This window comes from Diceros bicornis, chromosome 10 (genome assembly GCF_020826845.1).
Source record: "Diceros bicornis minor isolate mBicDic1 chromosome 10, mDicBic1.mat.cur, whole genome shotgun sequence".
NCBI lineage: Eukaryota > Metazoa > Chordata > Mammalia > Perissodactyla > Rhinocerotidae > Diceros > Diceros bicornis.
The window spans coordinates 46,663,515-46,684,926 of record NC_080749.1 but is presented as its reverse complement, the minus strand read 5'-3'; the positions used below and the strand labels follow the sequence as shown (position 1 = coordinate 46,684,926).

The window sequence follows — 21,412 nt, the reverse complement described above, 5'->3', positions numbered from 1 at the left end:
TCAGTGACAACATTGTTGATTATGGGTAAATTATCATTTTTCTCTGGCTGTTTTTCAGATATTATTATAATCATTGGTATCCAGTAATTTCCCTGCCATGTTTCTAGGTGCATTCAAATGTATTTTGATAAATCTTGCTGGATTCTCAATATATGCATTCAATCTGCAAATTCTTATTTTTCTTTTATGCTGGAAATGTTCATCCATTATTTATTTCTCGTTATTTGATCCTTTAATTTTCAGTAGGATTTTCTGTCTTGGCTAGTCATGGCTCCAGGTGCCCCTTTGCCTGTGGCTGCCTAACTCCACTCTCTGCCTCTCTCTTCCCGTGGCCTTCTCTTTCTCTGTGTGTCTCTTAGAAGGACACATGTCATTGGATTTAGGGCTCACCCAGATAATCTAAGATGATCTTGAGATCCTTAACTTAATTACCTATGCGTAGACTCCTTTTCCAAATCAGGTCATATTCAGTTTCTCGGCGTTAGGGCATGGACATATCTTTTGGGGGACTATCATTCAACTCACTACAGGAAGCCAGTGAAAAGTTTTGAGCAAGAGAGTGAAATGATCAAGTTGTAAGAAGATCAGTAGGGCCATAAAGAGTTTAAAAAATCAAGTAGAGAGTGGGAGAGAGAGAAAAATAGAGAGTGAGGGGGAGGGAGCAAGGGAGGCAGGGAAGGAGTAGGGGGTGCAGGGAGAGAGAGAGAGAGAGAAAGAGAGATTGATTAGAGGCACAGATGCTAATTAGATGATCATTTCAGTAATCCAGGATGGAGGGAGAAGAAAGGGATGGGTGCAAGGTTAAATGGCAAACGGCCAGATTTTGCTGATTGCTTGATATGCAAGAGGAGGAAGCATTTAAAAATGTTCTTAGAGAAAGAAATATATAGAGAATGGTTTAATAGAATAAACAGGAATAGGAGGTTTGCTAGAAGGTCAGTATCTTAGAAGTAAGATAATGATCTTAGTTCTAGATATATTGTGTTGAGGGTGAAACATCCAAAAGGAAACGTTCAGAACACAGGTAATGTTGGAGACCAGATATTTGGGTTGTGGTCCTAATAGGAAGTAGGGAGCCATAAAGGAGTAATACTTGCCTCTTTTCCATCTTTCCCCAACTGTTCTTGCATAGTCTCCTCTTTTCCCTTATATACAGTTTTCCTTTGTTGCTGTTCGTGTGTGTGTGTGTGTGTGTGTGTGTGTGTCTGTTTTTCTTTGAGGTGTAAGTGGTGGGATGCTTCATGGAATGGGGCTCTACTAGTTTAATAACCCCAACCCCTTACAGAAATCTTTTCTTTTTAAGTATATATAGTTTGACACTAGTATTCTATCATACAGATGCATTTAACTAATTTTTCTTGAACATTTATACTAGTTTTCAAATTTTTCTATCATAAATAACGTTAGAATGAATAATTACCCATTTTTGTAATTGGGTGTTAGACTTTTTCTTAACCATTTTAATGAGGTTGCTCTTTTCCCAGTGTTCCTCAAATGTGTGCTGGATCATCTTTTTACTTTTACTGTCAGAGAAAAGTGGCTTCTATATTCAGTAATCATGTTTATCTTTCCAATGATTCTTCAATGGAAGATATAAAAATATCTCTTTAGGGCTTGGCCCCATGGCTGAGTGGTTAAAGTTCTGTGTGCTCCACTTCGGTGGCCCAGGTTCACAGGTTTTGGATCCTGGGTGCAGACCTTCTCCACTCACCAGCCATGCTATGGCAGTGGCCCACATACAAAAAAAAGAGGAAGATTGGCAATGGATGTTAGCTCAGGGCAAATCTTCCTCAGCAAAAAAAAAAAATCTCTTTAATTCCTAAATTCTTACTTCTTCAACAGGTTTCTTATTAAAATTAACTGCCCATTATATTTTTACTTCACCCTTCACCTCTTTTCCCATCTGCCCATTATACAACAAGACAGCTTTTATGCCTTCTACTGGATCCAAGCTTTTGTCCTTACAATGGTCTTCCCCTTGGCTAGGCAAAATTATAAGCATCAAATCTCTAGTTTCAGTCCATACTTTAGCTCTTTTCAACAGTGTGACTCTGCTGTGCATCAGTACGTAATATTCTTCTCTCTAGCCTGTGCCTAATGAGTTCATGTTCTATCATCTATACATGGAAATGATTTTAAGGTCCCCCTCAAAAAAGAAATTTGAGGTATTAGATAACCTCAAGGATTATGACGATACAAATTATGTAGATTATTTAATGTCTAATATGATATTTCTACCTGGCAAGGAGTCCATTTCCTGTCCCTTTTCTGTGAGAAGTCTTAATTTATTTTACTTTCCAGAGATGTAGGCTACATGGGAGTTAGATAACCACTGCAAAAGCCTTGGAGATGTGGCTGTGACTTATATTTCCAGAGAAATGTCTTAAGTACCCTCCTGTCTAACTTCCTCTTTATTTGTATGCATATGTGCATGCTTAGCTCTTGCTAACCACACTGACTCAGCCTCGTAGTCTTACAGTGTCATAAGCCTTGATGTGTCTGCAGTCATGGAACAAAAATCAACCAAGGGAAAAACTCATCATGCCTCTTATGGCCTTCCAGTGTTTCCCAAGCCGCCTTTTTCTTACATCTGAATGACTCAGCTGCATTGACTTCTACAGTAACGGTGGACCCGGGATGGTTTCATCCCATCTTCATACAAATCAGACCTCTTTACTAGCAAATCAGTTTCTATCAAGGAATAAAGTTTTAAAGGCCACAACAATAAGAATACCTGTCCCCTTCCTCTTTCCTTGTTCCAAGGGCCCTAGACTGGGTCTCTGTCAACAATTTTCTTTTCTGCCTTATTATCTCATGGAGTTGGGAACTATCATTCCTTAGATCAAAACGCCTAAGAACAGTGACACGCAGAGAAACAGTGACATACAGAGACTCTCGCTCTCCCAGTCATCAGGGATGGAATAGCCTGCTGGTAAATGACTGAATTTCTTTGGGTTTGGATTTGAATGGGTTGCTCAAATTGCTGAATGTTCTGTTTTCTGTCTTTTGTTTTGTTTTGTTGTAGAGCACTGCTTCTCAAATTTCAGTGCATATGAATCTCCTGGGATCTTGTTAAAATGTGGATTTTGATTCCATAGGTCTAGGGTGTGCCCAGATTTTGCATTTCTAATAAGCTCCCAGGTGATGTTGATGTTGCTGGTCTGGTACCGTACTACCAGTAGCAAAGTTTCAAAGAACAAATGCGTTTGGTCAGTTTTGATTGTACATTCAACCCTAGAGTTAAGCCCTTCTCCAAGTTATTAACCTGTCACAGAATAATATAACCCCGTGATTTCCCATGACCAGCTCTAAAATCATGGATTTCCCAGAGAAGAAATAGGCGTTCATGATTCCACTTTGCCTTGAAAATCAGACACATTCCACTGCCAGGTAATTTCCCTGACGATATCGGACAGACTTCCTTCTTTTTGTAAAGGAAGATAGTCATGCTGCCTGTCTCATTGCCTGCTGTGGTGTGCTGGGCAGTATGCAGATGTCAGTGATGATCTTTTCTGAACGAAGCAGGAATCATCGTCTTGCTCTCCTTTTTCTTCTCTAACTGCTGCAGCAGTGCAAACCAACCTTCTTCTCTTTGTTGAACTACCATTATTTGAAACCTGAACAAGGAAAACATTTTCAAAAGCCATCCTTTGCTATCTTCTCTCCTTCAGATTCCTTGAAATGGCGGTTAAAGAGAATAAGTTTAAAATAGGAAGATGTATTTTTTTGTGTATTGGAAATTAAGTTATAAACAAATTGCCACTTCTCAAATTAAATAATATTGTATCAATCTCCTGGTTATTTAAGTATATAGTGACTTAGTTTTTCTTCCCTTTTGTTTCTGTGGCATTATTTGGAATAATTTTTGCCAAGGTATAAATTGTGTCATGTAATAGAAATATAAAGGAGGTAGTGCAAAAATGTGTATCCATTTCAACACTCACATATATTTTTTTTAAGGAACCACGGCATTTGCAGTTTTTCAGCGAATTTGGCAATAGTGATATTTATATGTCACTGGCAGGCAAAAAAAAACACGGAGCACCGACTAACTATGGATTCTGCTTTAAGGTACAGGCTTAATATTTTGATAGATGAATAAAGCAAGCCTCAGCCTTTTAGGTAAGCTTGAGTTTCTTTTAATTTCTTTTGAAAAGAGACAGCTTTCTCTTATATGTAGGAGAATTTTAGTGGCTTTTATTTCAACAGGTGTTACCTTCAAGATATGCATTAACGATAAACAATGTGCTGTGGCCTTCTAGCCTAACAAAGCGGGAGGGCCCCGAGACCTGAAAATGCTCTGTGCAGAAGAAGAGCAGAGTAGGACGTGCTGGGTGACCGCGATTAGATTGCTTAAGGTAATCTCGCTGCAGGCGTGAATTTCTATTAAATGCTGGGAGGACCATCAAAGTTTGAAAATATCTGTATGTCAAAATGCAGAGACTCACTATGAATCTGTATGGTTATATGAGAAAGAAGAAAATGAACCACCACCACCAAATGTGTGTATTTTATTTTTTTATCTAAAAGATAAACATTTGCAGAGTAGAATGGAATAATCTAATACATTTAGCTTTGTGTACAGTAAGTATTCCATTTTTAGAAATGTTCTGATTTTTATTTTTTGTAAGAGTATTACATATATAACCAGTATGACTGATTGGAACTTCTCCTGTACACAACTTAGTCTGCATTTTGAAAACACTGACATTAATCCATATGAAGTGTAATTAAAATGTGCCCACCTAGACATGTTTAGTGCAGGTGTTTTATGTCTCGTTTAAGTATTGTACAGATTGCTTTCTAGTTTAAGTATAATTCAAATTATTATATGAGTTTTACTATAGATTTATTATCATAATTTTTTTAAAGAGTCGCCCTAAGCTAACATCTGTGGCCAATCTTCTTTTTTTTTCCGCACCCCAAGCCCCAGTACATAGTTGTATTTTCTAGTTGTAAGTCCTACTAGTTCTTCTTTGTGAGCTGTTGCCACAGCGTGGCCAGTGACAGATGAGTGGTATGGTTCCGCACCTGGGAACCGAACTCGGGCCGCTGAAGCAGAGCGCGCCGAACTTTAACCGTTAGGACATCAGGGCTGGCTCATAGATATGTTATTTAAACATATACCTTTGTGCTAAGTAGATACTACAACTTCTATAAACATAAGTTGTTGGTGGGCATTTTGAAAGGAGTAAGAATGCTCTAAAGGTAGTAGGGAAGAGATACAGAACTGATTTCTTCCACAATGTATACAGAAAACATATTTATTTTCAAAACTTGTATGCTAGTAAATTTAACACAACTTTAATTTTATAATTATCAAAATTGTCAATCATTTCGTTTTGAAGAAGAGCAGAATAATCACAATCAGAATTATTAATTATCTTACCAAGTGTGGAAGAAAGTTTTATTTTTTATTCTTTTAATTCTTTTAAATTGAGACGAAATTCATATGACATAAAATTAACCAGATTAACTATTTTTAATGTGAACAATTCATTGGCATTTAGTGCATTCAGAATGTTGTGCAACCACCAACTGTATCTAGCTCCAAAACATTTTCATCACCTACTCTGTACTCAGTAAGCAGTTACTCTCAGCCCCTGGCAACCATCAATCTGTGTCTGTCTCTAAGGATTTAGCTGTTTGAATATTTCATAGAAATGAAATCATACGATATGTGACCTTTTGTGTCTGGCTTCTTTCACCTACCATATTGTTTTGTGGTTCATCCACCTTGTAGCATATATCAGTACTTCATTCCTTTTTATGGCAGAATAATATTCCATTGTATGGGTATGTATCTTAGATAAACAATTTATCCATTGTTGGACATTTGGATTATTTGCACCTTTTGACTATTGTGAATAGTGCTGCTATGAACATGTGTGTACATGTATTCATTTGAGTACCAGTTTTCAATTTTTCACATATATACCTAGGAATGGAATTGCTGGTCATATGGTAAATTCTATGGTTTAACTTTTTGAGGAATTGCCGAAATGTTTTCTACAGTGGCTGAACCATTTTACATTCCCACTAGCAATGAATGAGAATTTCAGTTTCTCCATATCCTCAGTAACATTTGTTATTTTCCTTTCTTTTCTTTTTGATAATTATCCTAGTGGGTGTGAACTGGTATTGGAAGAAAGTGTTTTTTGTGGGTTTTTTTGCTGGGAAAGATTTACCCTGAGCTAACATCTGTTGCCAATCTTCCTCTCTTTGTTTTGTTTTGTTTTTTCCCTGCCTGAAGCCGCAGTACATAGTTGTATATTCTAGTTGTTAGTCCTTCTAGTTCTTTTATGTGAGGCACCACCACAGCATGGATATTGATAGACAAGTGGTGTGGTTCCGCACCTGGGAACCGAACCCGGGCCACTGAAGCAGAGCATGCCAAACTTTAAACACTGGGCCATCAGGGCTGGCTCAGAAGAAAGGTTTTAAAAATGGTTTGAAGGAAGCTTTTGGATTAACTGTGAAATTTGCATCCTTTTGCTATTGTGGCAGATAGCTGCTGTGGTTACCTTTTTACAAGAGGTTTGTTTGGTTCTCAAATAGTGTCTTGTTCAAATGACTAGATGATTTTGGTTTCAGCAAAGCTCAGAAGTCTTAATTCTTTGAAATCCTCACGATAAGTAGTTGCTACTTTGTTGCTCTCATTGTCATAAAACATAAAAAAAAGAAAAAAGAAAAGAACTTTAGAGGGTCTTGGAAACCAACCAGCCAAGGGAGTAGCAACTAGGTAATCACGTTGGAATCGCCTGAGCTGTCTGAAGTTCCATGTGGCCCAGCCCCAGCCTTGGGAATCCCAATTTAGCAAGTGAGCTCCAGGTGTCTGCCTGATTAAGAACCACATCCAGTCCTCTCCTTTTATAGATAAGGAGGCTGGCACTCTTTGGAAGACTCTACCCCATCATAGTTATGGTGCAGAAAATATCTTGAGGTCTCTGGTTTTCTCTTGCCTTCCATCAGAACTCTGGAAATCAGGCTAGGCTGGTAGAGGAGATGCTCTCCAATCTTGTTAGCCAAGTCTTTCTTCCTTCTAACTTGGGCTCAAAGTTAGACACCCAATACAAGCAGGTGGTAAACCCACTTCCTTTAACCAGTCTTTCATATCACTTATAATTTTTATTTTCATTTAAGTAGTTATTTTATATTTATTTAGACCTATAGACCTAGGTTTTTGCTATTTATCAATTTTCTGTGCACACACAGATCTACATATATATGAAAAAATATATATGAAATAAAGTGGTTGGGGTATCTTTAAAACTTCTTCATATTCTAAGTCTGGCTTTTCTGAATCATTTTCATCTCAGAGTCATGGATATCCATATTTTTCACAGACTGTTCAGCTCTGTGCCATCAAGAGCTTTGGGGAGGCAGAACTTCTCAGACGTGTGCTCTGCCATGGTCTGTGGGGTTGTCTTTCTAGTCACTGACATCCCTTCTGCAAAGTTTGATACTAACAACTTGTTGATCCCATCAAAGATTTCAGGCAGTGACAAGTCATGGTCTGCAGTGAATATAAGATGCCTTAGATTACAAGGCAAATTTATAGTGTTAAAATTTGGAAAGAAATGTGTGTCTAAGAATTGATGAAATATACTAAAAGCTTTCTTTGATCCTTTCATATCCAGAATGCTTAGTTTCTGGAACATTGTCCCCTTCTCACTTTTTTCTTTAATCTGACTCTTCTCAAAGCCTCCTTTAAGTCGCAGATGCCCAGTTTAAAGATTCTCTGTTGTATTGGCTTTCTATAAGTGCTGTAACACATTACCACCAATGTAGTGGCTGAAAACAACACAAATTTATTATCCTATACCTCTGTCATTCAGAAGTCTGAAATGGTTCTTATTGGCTTAAAAAGCAAGGCATCAACTAGGCTACATTCTCCTCTGGAGGCTCTAGGGGGGACTCCATTTCCCTTGCCCTTTCCAGCCTTTAGAGGCTGCCCAGATTCCTTGGTTCACGGCCCCTTCCTTACCCTTAAAGCCAGCGATGTCCAGCCCAGTACTTTTTTTTGTGAGGAAGATCAGCCTTGAGCTAACATCCATACTAATCATCCTCTTTTTGCTGAGGAAGACCGGCTCTGAGCTAACATCTATTGCCAATCCTCCTCCTTTTTTTTTTTGTTTCCCCAAAGCCCCAGTAGATAGTTGTATGTCATAGTTGCACACCCTTCTAGATGCTGTATGTGGGACGCGGCCTCAGCATCAGCCCAGTCCTTTTTACACTGCCATCTGCCTGGTTCTCTCACTTCAGCCTTACCCTTTCGCTTATAAGGACTCTTGTGATTACATTGACTCTACCAAGATAATCCGGGATAATCACCTAATTTCAAGGTCAGCTGATTAGCACCTTTAATTCTATCTGCAAACTTAATTCCCCTTTGCCCGGTAGCCTAACATATTCACAGGTTCCAGGGATTAGGATGTGGGGGCTATTATTCTGCCTCCCATATCTGTGTTCCCTGTTTGTTTTAATTATGGTAAAGCTTTTCCAGATGAAGCTAGAAAGGGAGTCAGGCATCAGTGAGGACATTTATCCTGGAGCCAGTGAGAAACCACCAAACGGTTTCAAACAAGAAAGTGATATGATGTGTTCTACACTTTGAAATGTCCAGACACAGGACGCCAGGTCTCACATCACAGACACATTTGAGGCTTTCTAAGAGGGGAGTGAGTTGTTTCTTCCTGGCGGCTTATTGTCAGTGGGGCACCTGTTTGATCCCCCTGGCTGGTGCAGCTGGGCTTACCTGGTGTTAAAGGTATATTTTGATTGTCCCCTATGGTTGTCTATTGTGTTATTTCTAGAGTTTATCATTGTACTTCGTCAGGAGGAGTAGGGAGAGAATAGTCCATGTTCCGTTAGCTGGACAGGAAGTGCCCCTCTTGTTTTCATTAAACACTGCTTATTAGATATAGCCTCCTCCAAGAATTTGGCCTCTTGTTTTATTTTTATTTTCCTTTCTCTTTCATATACACAGATAAACTCTTCGTGTAGCATCAGATGAAGATACTCCCATTCTCTTTGGAGAAATTCCAGTTACATATAGAATCACAGAAAATCTGAGACTTAGAAAAGGGGAGATTTGCTCATCTACACTGTCCTAGTTACATGTTGTCTCCTTCCCTTCTCTTCAATTAGAACTCTGCTGGGTTCTCTCTAACATATTTTGGTCCCTTATCTGACCCTCCATAGGACAGGGAGATGTTAAAGTGACCCATGCCCTACCCCTCGGCCAGAGTTAAATGCCTACTAAAGACCTCCAACAGCACAGAAGCAACTGCCTAACGCCACAGGTACCAGAGACAATACATCTTTGAAGAAAACAGTCTTATTAGTAGGTAGCAGGCTTTTCACTGCAGATAAATAAAAGGTGGCCAGGCAGCATGTACCTTGTGAAAGTGTTGGTTGGAGGTTGTTGTATATTCTCCAAAATGAACTTGACTAGGAATTAAGCTCCTCTGTCTTCTTTCGAAAGTGATTGTAAGCTTAGAGTTGATTTAAAATAAATTTCATTAGGTCCCATTAATGTCAATCAAACCTTAAATTAAAAAATAATTTTTGGAAGTTGGGAAATAATTGGATAAAGAAGTCAACACAGAGAATTTTAAATGAATGTGGGTTTGTATTCATATTAAAAGGAAAATCTTGAAAACAGTGACTCCCCTCGCCTCCCTCTGATTTTATGTGTAATTATCAAATATATCCACTTTTCTGGAATTGCTTTTAAGGAAATAGCTTTTAGGAGAGAAACAGCTCTGTAGGAATGTTTAAATGGAATTTCTCCTAAGGGTAAGATTTGATTCCATGGTGTCTCTTCAGTCTCCTTTATATAGGACCTGCTTTTAAGTTCATTATGGCTCCATGAAATGGAGAGAATTATAGAGTGTAGCCAAAAAAGAGCCTGTCTGTCCCACTGGTTACTTTCTTTCTTTTTTTTTTTTTAAACAAAGTGACTTCAATCTAAGAGGGTTATGTTCCAGTTTCTCATGGGAGCCCTGCAAGATAAGTTTGGTCATGGCAGTTGGCATTGTTAATGTTTTTCAAACTAATAACCCGATGATAATCTAGACCCGCTTTCCAATTGTAGCCTGGCAGCTGGGTTCTTCTGACACTACCTCCTGAAAGTAAGGATACTGCCGTTCTTATCTACTGCTGTTTACATTGTATTTTATGACCCTTTGTCTGAAATCAGCCTGATTCCCCACTATTTTGATTTCCCTGAATTTAAAGCTAAAAATTAAACAATGCCATAAGCGTATTGTTACCAGAGGATGATACAGTGCCAAGAATCTTCAGCATGCGGCCAAGTTTATGGATTTACTGAAGTGACAGTGTAATTCATCAATCAGTCACTGAACAGTTACAGTAAATTTTACCCAGTTTTGCTTAGGATGTGTGTAAGGTTTTCAGAGTCTTTGTACCATAAAGCCTGGCATCCTTCCCAAGTGAGCTTGCTTATCACTAGGTGATGTACTGCTCCAAATGATTTTGGTGCTCTTGGTGCTGAAAACAATGAGTAGGAATGTCAGTTCCAGATCTTTCTACTGCTGAGCTAGGCCTTAAGTGTGGGTCCAAGTAAAAACACTATCTTTTTAACTCTAGTCTTATAGGGCACTAAAAGTTTACCTTTCAAAATTTAGGTGGCTTTACTTATTTATTTTAGGAAAACTTATAATTTTTATTTTTTATATTGATGAGTATAATTAATGAAAATGTTGATTTTCATAAATTATGTAGTAAAAGTGTGGGAATGTTTTTATTTATTTATTCTACAGTATGGCATGCAGCTGTACCAGAATTACATGCATCCATATCAAGGTAGAAGTGGCTGCAGTTCTCAGAGTATATCACCCATGGTAAGGACCACATTTTTAACCTATAGTATATTTTATATTTACATTATAATAATTTGCAATTAAATTACATTATAAATGTACATTATGATACATTTGCATTCTTTCCTTTTAGTCAAGTAAAGTAACTCTTTGGCACCATCCTATCATGTTATGTTGAATTATTTATTCCTGGATTTTATATGATTGTAGCCTATATGATAAAATCACATCAGTAGAGTATACATGAGGTATTCAGTTAAAATAGATAATGTTGTATATTAAAGAAAATTTTTAAATATTTAAAAGAATTATGTGAGTCATTCTGTGTCATTACATTTGAGGACAAGATCTTAATAAGATAATTTATAGAACATTTTCCTTGAGATTGTAGATGTTTTCTTAATTACTGATTTTTATTGTGGGTTGATTTATTTTAATATTAATTCTGGGATTGCCATAGCCTAGTATAAAGATGTCAGTGGTTTGGAATTTTAAAAGCTGCATTATACACTTGGGGGCTCTTTTGCATTCTAGCTTTCTAACAATAAAATTTTTAAAGTTCCAGGTCCTTGAAAATCAGACTGCTCTCCAGGAAACCCAAATACTGCAAACCAAGATATAGGTCATGCATTACATTAAGTCTAGCACCGCTTCTCAGATTTATACTAAATGCAACTTGAGATTTATTTGCAGATGCACACAGACACATCTTTCTCTTCTTTAGGACCTAATTTTAATTTCCTGTACATTAACACAAGAAGTCTATTTCTGAACTTAAAGTTTATGTTCTGCTATTTTTGCTTGCACTCCGTAATATTGAGTACATTAGGAATTTGGCTGTATGTCCCTGTGTTACAAATCAGCTAACGTGCTGCATTTCCACTTAGGTTAAAAATAAGCTCTTCATGGCTGTGACCAAGGAAGGACATTTCCCCTCATGTAATGTAGCAGATGAAGTGCTCAGTTCTAGGAATGAGGCATGAAATAATGTTGATTATGAAGCCTGATAGACTAATATGGAAAAAGAACTCCAATTCTTTAGTTACGTTGCTTTAAGTTATGGAAGAGTAACTTTTCATCTTTGCATCATATCACTTTTAAGCCCTAAAATAAGAAAATATGGAATGTAATGAATTTTTATAAAAGCAATCACTTTAAGGTGAGTATTTTTACATTTTGTCAGCTTACCCTTATCTTTCAAGCCATATATATATATACATACATACATATATATAAAGAATAATGAATTTTATTATCTTAATCCTTTCCTAAATCCTTCTAAATTTCTTTTAGAGTCTAAAGTGATTAGGCTGATCGTATTAATAGCAGCCAGGCATTTTGAGGCAATTATTGTTTAGTATCTTCTTAATCATAGGAAAAAATTGTTATAAACAAAGTACTTTCTAGTCCTATCAGTGTCATCAGCATACAAGTATGTTATGATTCTTCCTCTTTCCGTTGAAAGTGATCCTCCTGTTGATCACTGTGTATATGACAGTTTGGTTAGTATAGCTTAACTTGTTCAACACCATGTGTAGGAAAAGACACCCCTTGAGGGAATCTGGTTGGAAATAGGGGTTGAAAGAGAAGAGGTTTAGGTGCCTGCGTGGCGATGACCTGTCCTGTATGGCAGTCGTCATGATCAGAGAGAATAGCATTTGAGAATTATATCTGATGAATTATATCCATTATGTAATGGATGCCAGCGCCCCTCACCTGCCTCTGCCGTCTTTCATCCTGGCGCTGTTTTCATTGAGCAACATTCAAAACTTAGTATACTTTGGGCCGGCCCGGTGGCTTTAGCGGTTAAGTGCGCTTGCTCCGTTGCTGGCGGCCCGGGTTCGGATCCCGGGCGTGCACCAACACACTGCTTGTCCGGCCATGCTGAGGCTGTGTCCCACATACAGCAACTAGAAGGATGTGCAACTGTGACATACAACTATCAACTGGGGCTTTGGGGGGCGGGGGGAAAGGAGGAGCATTGGCAATAGATGTTAGCTCAGAGCTGGTCTTCCTCAGCAAAAAGAGGAGGATTAGCACGGATGTTAGCTCAGGGCTGATCTTCCTCACAAAACAAAACAAAACAAAAAAACAAAAAAAAAACTTAGTATACTTTAATTATGTTTTTAAAGGAACAATATTATCTTCTTAACTTCTCCAGGGATACGTTTTGAGAAGAGAATGAAAAAAATTTTCTCATACCATAATGAACATCATAGCTATATATAGCACATAGCTACCCCATCAGCCTTTGAAATGAGAATCATCAGCATATTTCAGGAAACCAAATATATTTGGTTGTTTTTAGGGCAAACAAAGGATTCATTTAAAGGAGGCTCTGTTAATATGGCCCTTGCTGGAGTGAGGGGATGGGGAAAGCAAGTCTACTCAAGTTTTTATTATTTCTCGCTTTTTTTTTTTTTTTTGAGCAAGATTGGCCCTGAGCTAACATCTGTTGCCAATCTTCCTCTTTTTCTTTTTCCACCCCAAAGCTCCAGTACATAGTTGTATGTACTAGCTGTAGGTCCTTCTAGTTCTTCTGTGTGGTATGCTGCCTCAGCATGGCTTGATGAGCAGTGAGTAGGTCCGCGCCCAGGATCTGAACTGGCAAACCCCAGGCCGCTGAAGTATAACGCACAAACTTAACCACTACACCACCGGGCCGGCCCCTGTTTCTCACTTTTGATGCTGAGCTAGTTGATCCAAAATGCAGTTTCTTCCCTGTACCTCCCAGTCTGTGGTACATAAAAGAACCCTCATAGGGCCTATCTGTTACTGCTTTTACCATAAACTGTCCTGTGTGACCTTGGTTGAGTCCCTAGTGTCCTGCAGTATAAAATAAGGGAGATGGTTGCATAGTCTCTAGAATCAATTTAGAATAGATCTCTGATGTCCTGTGGCTGTGTAGGAAGCAGATGAGAAAACAGTATCTGAGGAAATTCTGTGCCCTCTTGCTAAGGACTGTGCTGAGATTTATCTAGATCTTTCAAATAGGGTGACAGGGAGTATGTGGCTGCTAGTTGCCACCCAGCTAAACTGCCTGAAAAACGTTTTATGTCCAAACCTTACCAAGAGTGACTGGATCTGATCTCAAAGTGTGGCCTGGGTGATCCAGGGTGTACCTTGGCCTCTTCTTTCATAAAAAGAGAGGCACATGGGGCTGGCCCAGTAGCATAGTGGTTAAGTTTGTGCACTCCACTTTGGTGGCCCGGGGTTTGCAGGTTTGGATCCCGGGTGCAGACCTACACACTGCTTGTCAAGCCATGCTGTGGCAGGCGTCCTACATATAAAGTAGAGGAAGATGGGCATGGATATTAGCCCAGGGCCAATCTTCCTCAGCAAAAAGAGGAGGATTGGCAACAGATGTTAGCTCAAGGCTAATCTTCCTCACCTAAAAAAAAAAAAAAAAAAGATAGGCATGCCATTAAAATCATGGACCTTTTTTTAGGGCTTGCCCTGTTTATTCCACCAGAAGAAAGAGCTAGAAAAAGGGACAAACATTTGAGAAATACACTGATTCTGAATGTTAGCGACATCACTTTCCTATGTGAAAGAAATAGAGCTGAAAATGACCTTTTGAGTTCAGGGCAGATTTTGCTTCACTTCCATTTCTTTGTCCACCAAAGGTAAACTATTAATTTTTCATCCACCACCTGCCATTCAGTAGAAAACATTTGCTGTATCCCTGTGTTTTCCTCTGGTGTAGTTAATGTAGCAAAAGAAAATACTTATTTGTTTTGTAGACTCCCTACTATGTCAAGTAATTAGGGAACATGGGATCTTGTTTTGCATTCCAGCCTGTCGTATTGTAGGGAAAAAAAGAATAAGAACAACTGGTTATGTTTATTTTTCTTTCCTAACAGCATTTTTATGTTATCAGGACCTTGCGATTACAGAGCCCATCTTGGCATGTGAAGTAGAGATATCATAAGGATAAAGCTATCGTTATGATTGAGATTAGTTACTCTGTGGTTTGGGCAGGTGGACGCTTTTTATTACTGTCGGCAAAGCAAAAGTATATCCGACTGGTCCACAGCCCAGCACAGAAGATCACCAGGTGAGAAGGGCAAAGTAAGGTGTGACAGCAAATAGAGATTACAGAGACAGCATCTGTCTGGAAAGAGCAGCTGTCAGTTATAAAGTCTCCTGTAACAAATGAAAGATTGCACGCTGGATCTCTAGAAATAAAGATGAACCGTAATAAGATTGTGGACCACTACATCATGATTTGAAGAGGAAATAGCAAATGCTAATACAGTGGGATGTGTGATGCAGTGATAAATGAGCCTGCCAATTTTTTTGTGTGAACAAGGTTTTGTTTCAAGCACACGTTTGACTGTAGTGTGTTCAACCAAGCTAGGTATGGCAGAATCCATGGGGAGAGAGAGACAGTGGTCTTAAGCCGCAAGTCTCCACATGCATGTTGACTCATCCTTTATCATCAGAACTCCATTTTTTGTCTTGCTTCTCTATTAACAAGTGAAAAGTAACTGTTAAACATTCAAAAATGTTTTTGAGTGTTTTTTCTTTTATAGAGTTTTAATTCTTATTAACTGAGTGACATTCTTGACTGGAGATTTCGACAATTGTCTTTTTTTAGGATGCATGACTTAGGATGGCATACTTTTTGAAGGATGGTTGCAAAGTAGAGCCCCAAACAAACAAAAAATAAAAATAAGGCCCAGGTTTTGGCTATTTTATTTTCACCTTCAGAGAATATGAATACAAAAAGTAATTGGCAAAAAGACGAGTTTATTACTTGTTTAAAATTATGTTTGTTTAAAGATGCCTTACTTTTATATCGCTTCTTTTGTCATTTAGACTTATTGTTGCAGCTCTCATTTTGCCATATTCATCCCCACAAGATGAAAAAGTATTCATATGTTAAATCAGAAATTTTAATATTGAGTTACCTAAAGTATTTTACTAAATTTCATTTTCTAAGTAAGATGAAAGTTGAGGTGCTAAACTTTTAAAACACATATAGTAGTTTGTTCTGTTATAAAATATGAGTATTATTTCTTTCTAAAGAAGTGATGTAAGTCAATCTGTTATAGCTTTAATGTATCTTGAATCTTAATAAGTAGTCGCTTCATAAGTTGATAGATTTGACATTTAAATGATAACTGATGAATCTCAAAGAGTAATAGAGAGATAAGTTCAGAAGCAATGGATCTTTTTAGCCACAAAAGGGTTATTCTTTCCAAATTGCTGTTTTCCTATTTTACTAGAGAGTGTGAACAGATAGGGTTGTTTTAGCAGAAAGACGTGCTTACCTTGAAAGCTTTTAATCTCTTTATTCAACATTTAATTCAATGACTTTAAATAACTGTGTAATCTATTTAACCAAAATATTTTATAGCACCATTTTATCTTGAGTATATTTTTAACTTTTTAATTTCCTGCTAGCCACCTTTGGAACCACATCCTAGAATGGAAATGTATTGCCAGCAAGGCACTGAAAGATAACTTCAAAGATATTTTCGTGGTAAAAAATGTGGCTTTTTTTCCAGAGAAGTATATCAGAGAATTCCCTGGTAGCAATGGACTTCTCAGGCCAGAAAAGCAGAGTTATAGAAAATCCCACTGAAGCCCTGTCTGTTGCTGTTGAAGAAGGACTCGCTTGGAGGGTACAAATAGCTTCAAGGTCTTCAAAATGTTTTTGATTTAAGTTTGTTTCACCCAGAAAGTTGAAATTTGTTTCCCCCTTCCTTGTGCAGAAAAAAGGATGTTTACGCCTGGGCACTCATGGTAGCCCCACTGCCTCTTCACAGAGTTCTACCACAAACATTGGTATGTCTGTGCATATTCATTGTGACTGAATGGAGGGATAGATGTGCATTTAGATGGAGCCACTGAGGGGTTATGGTGGAAAGTACATGTAATTACCTTGTGATCGTCTCAAACAAAGCTTTGTATCCCTCCACTTTGTTTCTTCAGCTATCCACCGGTCCCAACCATGGTTTCACCACAAAATTTCTAGAGATGAAGCTCAGCGATTGATTATCCAGCAAGGCCTTGTGGATGGGTACGTTTGATTTTGAATGGTAGTGATTTTGATTTCTCTGGTAATTGGTAATTACTTATTCAACACACACAAAGAGTTTTGACGTCAGCTTATTAAAACAGAAGTGATTTTGTTGTATAAGGATGGTTGCCATTGTATCCTAGCAATATCTGTATAATAGCTGTTACATAGTATGTGCTTAGTATTTGTGAATAAATGAACAGATAATTGAATAAGATGCTCTGCGCTTAACCAGTGATCACTAATAGTACCCATTCTATGCCAGTACTAGTATCTCAGATATTAATTGATGGGGGGAGAAAAACAACTTGTTTTTGAGTGTCAACATTTTGATTTGAACATATAATTAATATAATTGCAAAGTATGGTTTGTGTCATGACATTATCTTACCTGTTATTTTTTTTTAAGTGTGATGCAGGGTATGTTAAATAAAAAGCTTTTTTCATATATGTTTACCCTGTTTTTTCTTTCTGTTTTTTCTTTCTGTTTATATCCCTATTTTCTTTTCTCTAAATTTTAGCAGCTTAAGGTAATATAAACCTATGAAAAGAGTACATCTTGACTGTTTCTCATTTTATCTTTTAGTGGGGTACCATGGAAGATACAGGAGAAATATAAAATGTTTTATGAAAGATTTATAATCTAAAGAATTTTCTTTTTCTCAAATTACTCAATATTTTAGATACTTCCTATAATACTGGCTAAATTCTCTTCTTAAATGTGATACAGATTAAGGAGGTTGTATTGAGGTTTGGATGAGAAATGAAACCAGCGTCAATTTAAACAAGGGGTGATGGGATCTTATATCTTCAAGGGTTGGCTTAAGATGACGCCAAGATTTCACGTTGATTTAATACTGACATTTGGATAAAGATGCGTCTTCGTGTGGAAGATTATTAATCGCAAGTCAGCATTTCACTAGACTCTAAATAAGGAAAGATTTTAATATGCTTCTCTGCATGGAGCACAGTCTTTTTAGATATAAATTTCAACAATCAGCAGAATTATGATCTGATGAGACCAAGAAAAGAAATAAGCCACAAAGAATTGTCAAAATGTTTTGGAAGATCATTTCTGAGCCAAGCTTTTGTAAATTGAATGAAATAATTACATAAAGAATAACAGTGTATTTATTTTTAAAATTTTTTAACTAAAAAAATTTATTTTTGGTATTTGTTTGGAAATATGTGATGATGCCAAGCAGTCCACTAGGTGGCAGTGGTGATCTGCTCAGAAATGGGGAGAGAAGGACAGCTTGATTTACCAGTGAAACTCTTTTGTCCCATCTCCCAGTGATGTAATGTCGGAATCTCACACTGCACAAATGAAATGGATAATCTCATCAGACATCTGTGATGGCTCAAATTTGGCTGCCTCTTTGCCCAGGCACAGTGAGATTAGTATTGGAGTCACCGGTGGGAACCGTTTGCACAGTTCGTTTGCCAACAATTAATACAAAGCTGGTTTTGCACTGTATTGCCAGTAAATAAGAATCCACGCCTGACAGCATTTTTCTCTTAGGCCATTAGGCCATGTCTTGTTTTTCTAGCCTGACATTATAGAGGCATTTCTGCTGCATTCTTCAAGGTTAAAGTATTTGTTGTTTGGGTGCTTCTTTTACTTAAAACATTTTGCTCAAACATTTAATAAATGATTTCAGGATTGATTTTTTAGAATATATTTATTTCTCACTTTCTGTTGTGTATATAATAGTAGGAACCAGAATCAAAAGGAAAAAGGGTAGCCAGTGTAGAAGAGGGGCTTAAAAAATGATTTTATTCTAAACAAGTTATTCTTTTCAGGGCCTAACGTGACCCAAAAGTTAAAATAACAATATGGTAATGCCCCATTCTCTGTACAAAAGAGTTACATGTGAATAACCAATTTCCAGTGGAAAAGGGACGTAACTAGTTATTGATGCCAACATAGCACTTCATTGGTTATTGTAAGCAAACAGTCTGACAAATGGGCTGTATGTTTATCCTATTAAAATTAAATTGGCACCGATGACAGTTTTATAGTATAAGATTATGTTATACCATGCTGTTGACCATGTTGGATAATTCCGTCGTTGAATACACAGTAAAGGAAAACTCTGGCTACATTTATGAAGATACTTGCTGGGTTTGTTCCAAGCTGTATTTCTATGAAATCCATGAAAATGTAGACATATATTGAAATTCTTTCTCTCTCTTTAGAGTTTTCTTGGTACGGGATAGTCAGAGTAACCCCAAAACTTTCGTACTGTCAATGAGTCATGGACAAAAAATAAAGCACTTTCAAATTATACCAGTAAGTAATTTGTGATTTCACATTCATGTATTAGAGGTGATCTTAATGCATAAGCTCTTGGAAACTTTGGTTTTCTTTGGACATTTTTTTAAATATAACTTGAGAGCTTGTGCTTTGACTAGACTTAAGTTTGGCAGAAATGCTTTTATGAGCCTGAATTAATATAACAAATACAGGAATTGTAAAAATTAAATTTCCCTTTTTCCATGAAATATAATTTAGCAATATTGTACAGACCCCATGCCACCTATTGTTAAAAGGCCAGTAAAGATTCTTTCTGAATTCTACTAGCTGTTCTTTAAAAACCATTATTTTAAAGCCCTTTCTACTTTCTTGTGTCAAAAACGTTCTTTTTGTTTTTGTAGGTTTTTTTTTAAACCATTATGATCGATACACAGGTGCTACAGAACTGGAGAACATTTAAACTCTTCTGCGCATATTTTAAAAATTTCTGTAATTCTGCTTCTGGGTGACACAACTTGCTTTGGGATTTTTATGTTTCTGCTGCTGCTCTGTGTGTGTGTGTGTGTGTGTGTGTGTGTGTGTGCATGTGTGTATGCATGTGATCTGTATGTTGGAACCAGGTAGTGTAGAATAGAGATTCAGTCCACTTTCAGCAAAGTTTTACATAAGATTGCTAAATTGCTAGTGTTTCCTTTTGTTAGGCCTCTTTTTGGAATTATCCAAAGTCCATGTGAAGTATCTTCCCTGCTTCGTTGATTATGTGAGTGATGTCCCTGGCGAGGATGAATTGCTTAGTGCCAGAAGACCTCACTGCCAAAAAAAAAGACAACTGTCATTCCATTAACATAATGTTTGATTGCTTCAGAGTCACTTTATTGATACAAATTATGTGAATATTCATTTTTAATATACTAAGTGAGACTGTTAGGTAGACACATTCAGAAATGGAAATTAATTTCTGTAAAATGGGAGCGTTAAAATCTTTTGTTTACTTTTACATTGAATGGTGCAGCTTTCTCTCTGTTGATTCAGAATAGTCACACTATTCTACCATAGAGCGTTGGGAGAATTGGAGGTCGAGAAAGTGGAGCCACACTACTTATCTTAGGACCAGATGATATTTCTTTTAAATGCAAGTGAAGTTACAAAAAAGAAGTGAACATACCGTAACATTCTTTTCACTGTCTTTTAGTTTTATAAACGTGTCAATTTTGGCGTATGAAGAAAGACACAGTACGCAATAGAATATGATTGATTGGCCTTCTGGGTATTTTGTCCTTCTTACCAGTTTGTTCTTTTTCCTCTTGCAGGTGGAAGATGATGGTGAAATGTTCCACACCCTGGATGACGGCCACACGAGATTTACGGATCTAATCCAGCTGGTGGAGTTCTATCAACTCAATAAGGGCGTTCTTCCTTGCAAGTTGAAACATTATTGTGCTAGGATTGCACTTTAGCCAAACCAGAAGTGACTTGTTAAACTTGAAGAAAAAAGACTCAAGAAAAAAACAAAAAGGAAAAAGAAAGACCGTAAATAAGGGTGGAAGCATTGCTGTGGTGAAAAGAATCTATTTCACCTACACATTACAAAAAATAGTTTGTGCATTGCAAATAAACAAAGATTTGGATTGACATTACATTCATCATTTAAAATTCATTAGTTAAATTAAACCTCATAAAAAAATGATTTGGTGTGTTCTTGTATCATTTTACATTACTGTAATATTTTCTCCAAATATGCATATTATGAACATCTTTCTGTCCTTATTTCCGTAATGACATTAAAATTCACAACCACAAAATATGAAAAAAATAGGGGGTTCGGAATGAATTATTTGCAGACTGAATTTCAATTAAACTACTTTTTTTGTTACTTAAGAAGTATGATAAAAACTCGAGTTATCAAGTAAAAGAAGCTACCCACAACCTGTTAGTAAAACTAAAAACTATTTTGAATTATATATTTTCTGAGTTTATTATAATCTTAAAATCAAATCATATTTTGAAGTAGTAGCTTAAAATTATTTTGAAATATATTGATTTTTTTCAGGGTGACTTTTGTTACACTGTTAAATTATTAATTATACTATAATGTTGACACTGGTATTGTACCTATTAGTGGCACATTATTCATTGCTTTTTTTCATTCATTTAATGACTGACTGGAACTATCTATTTGTTTTTAAGAAAATGATCAAAATATAGAGGGGATTTATATAATTTACAAATACTTTCTTCTGGCATATAATCTATGACAATGTTACATTGTCACTTTAATAT

The 21,412-nt window shown here is 37.0% G+C and overlaps 1 protein-coding gene across 2 annotated transcripts in view; it reads left to right on the top strand.

The window, feature by feature from the left end:
- The window catches only part of GRB14 (growth factor receptor bound protein 14), a 124,729-nt gene extending 103,653 nt beyond the window's left edge, over positions 1 to 21,076 (top strand). Inside the window, exons 7-14 of one of the 2 annotated variants that reach the window (XM_058549126.1) lie at positions 3,961 to 4,071; positions 4,263 to 4,358; positions 10,788 to 10,868; positions 16,361 to 16,477; positions 16,568 to 16,640; positions 16,788 to 16,875; positions 19,075 to 19,168; positions 20,443 to 21,076. In XM_058549126.1, coding sequence (XP_058405109.1) covers positions 3,961 to 4,071; positions 4,263 to 4,358; positions 10,788 to 10,868; positions 16,361 to 16,477; positions 16,568 to 16,640; positions 16,788 to 16,875; positions 19,075 to 19,168; positions 20,443 to 20,589 — 807 coding nt within the window. In that variant the 3' untranslated portion in view covers positions 20,590 to 21,076. The remainder of the gene's footprint in view (positions 1 to 3,960; positions 4,072 to 4,262; positions 4,359 to 10,787; positions 10,869 to 16,360; positions 16,478 to 16,567; positions 16,641 to 16,787; positions 16,876 to 19,074; positions 19,169 to 20,442) is intronic. The other variant, XM_058549127.1, reaches the window with a different exon arrangement.
- Positions 21,077 to 21,412: the final 336 nt, after the last annotated feature.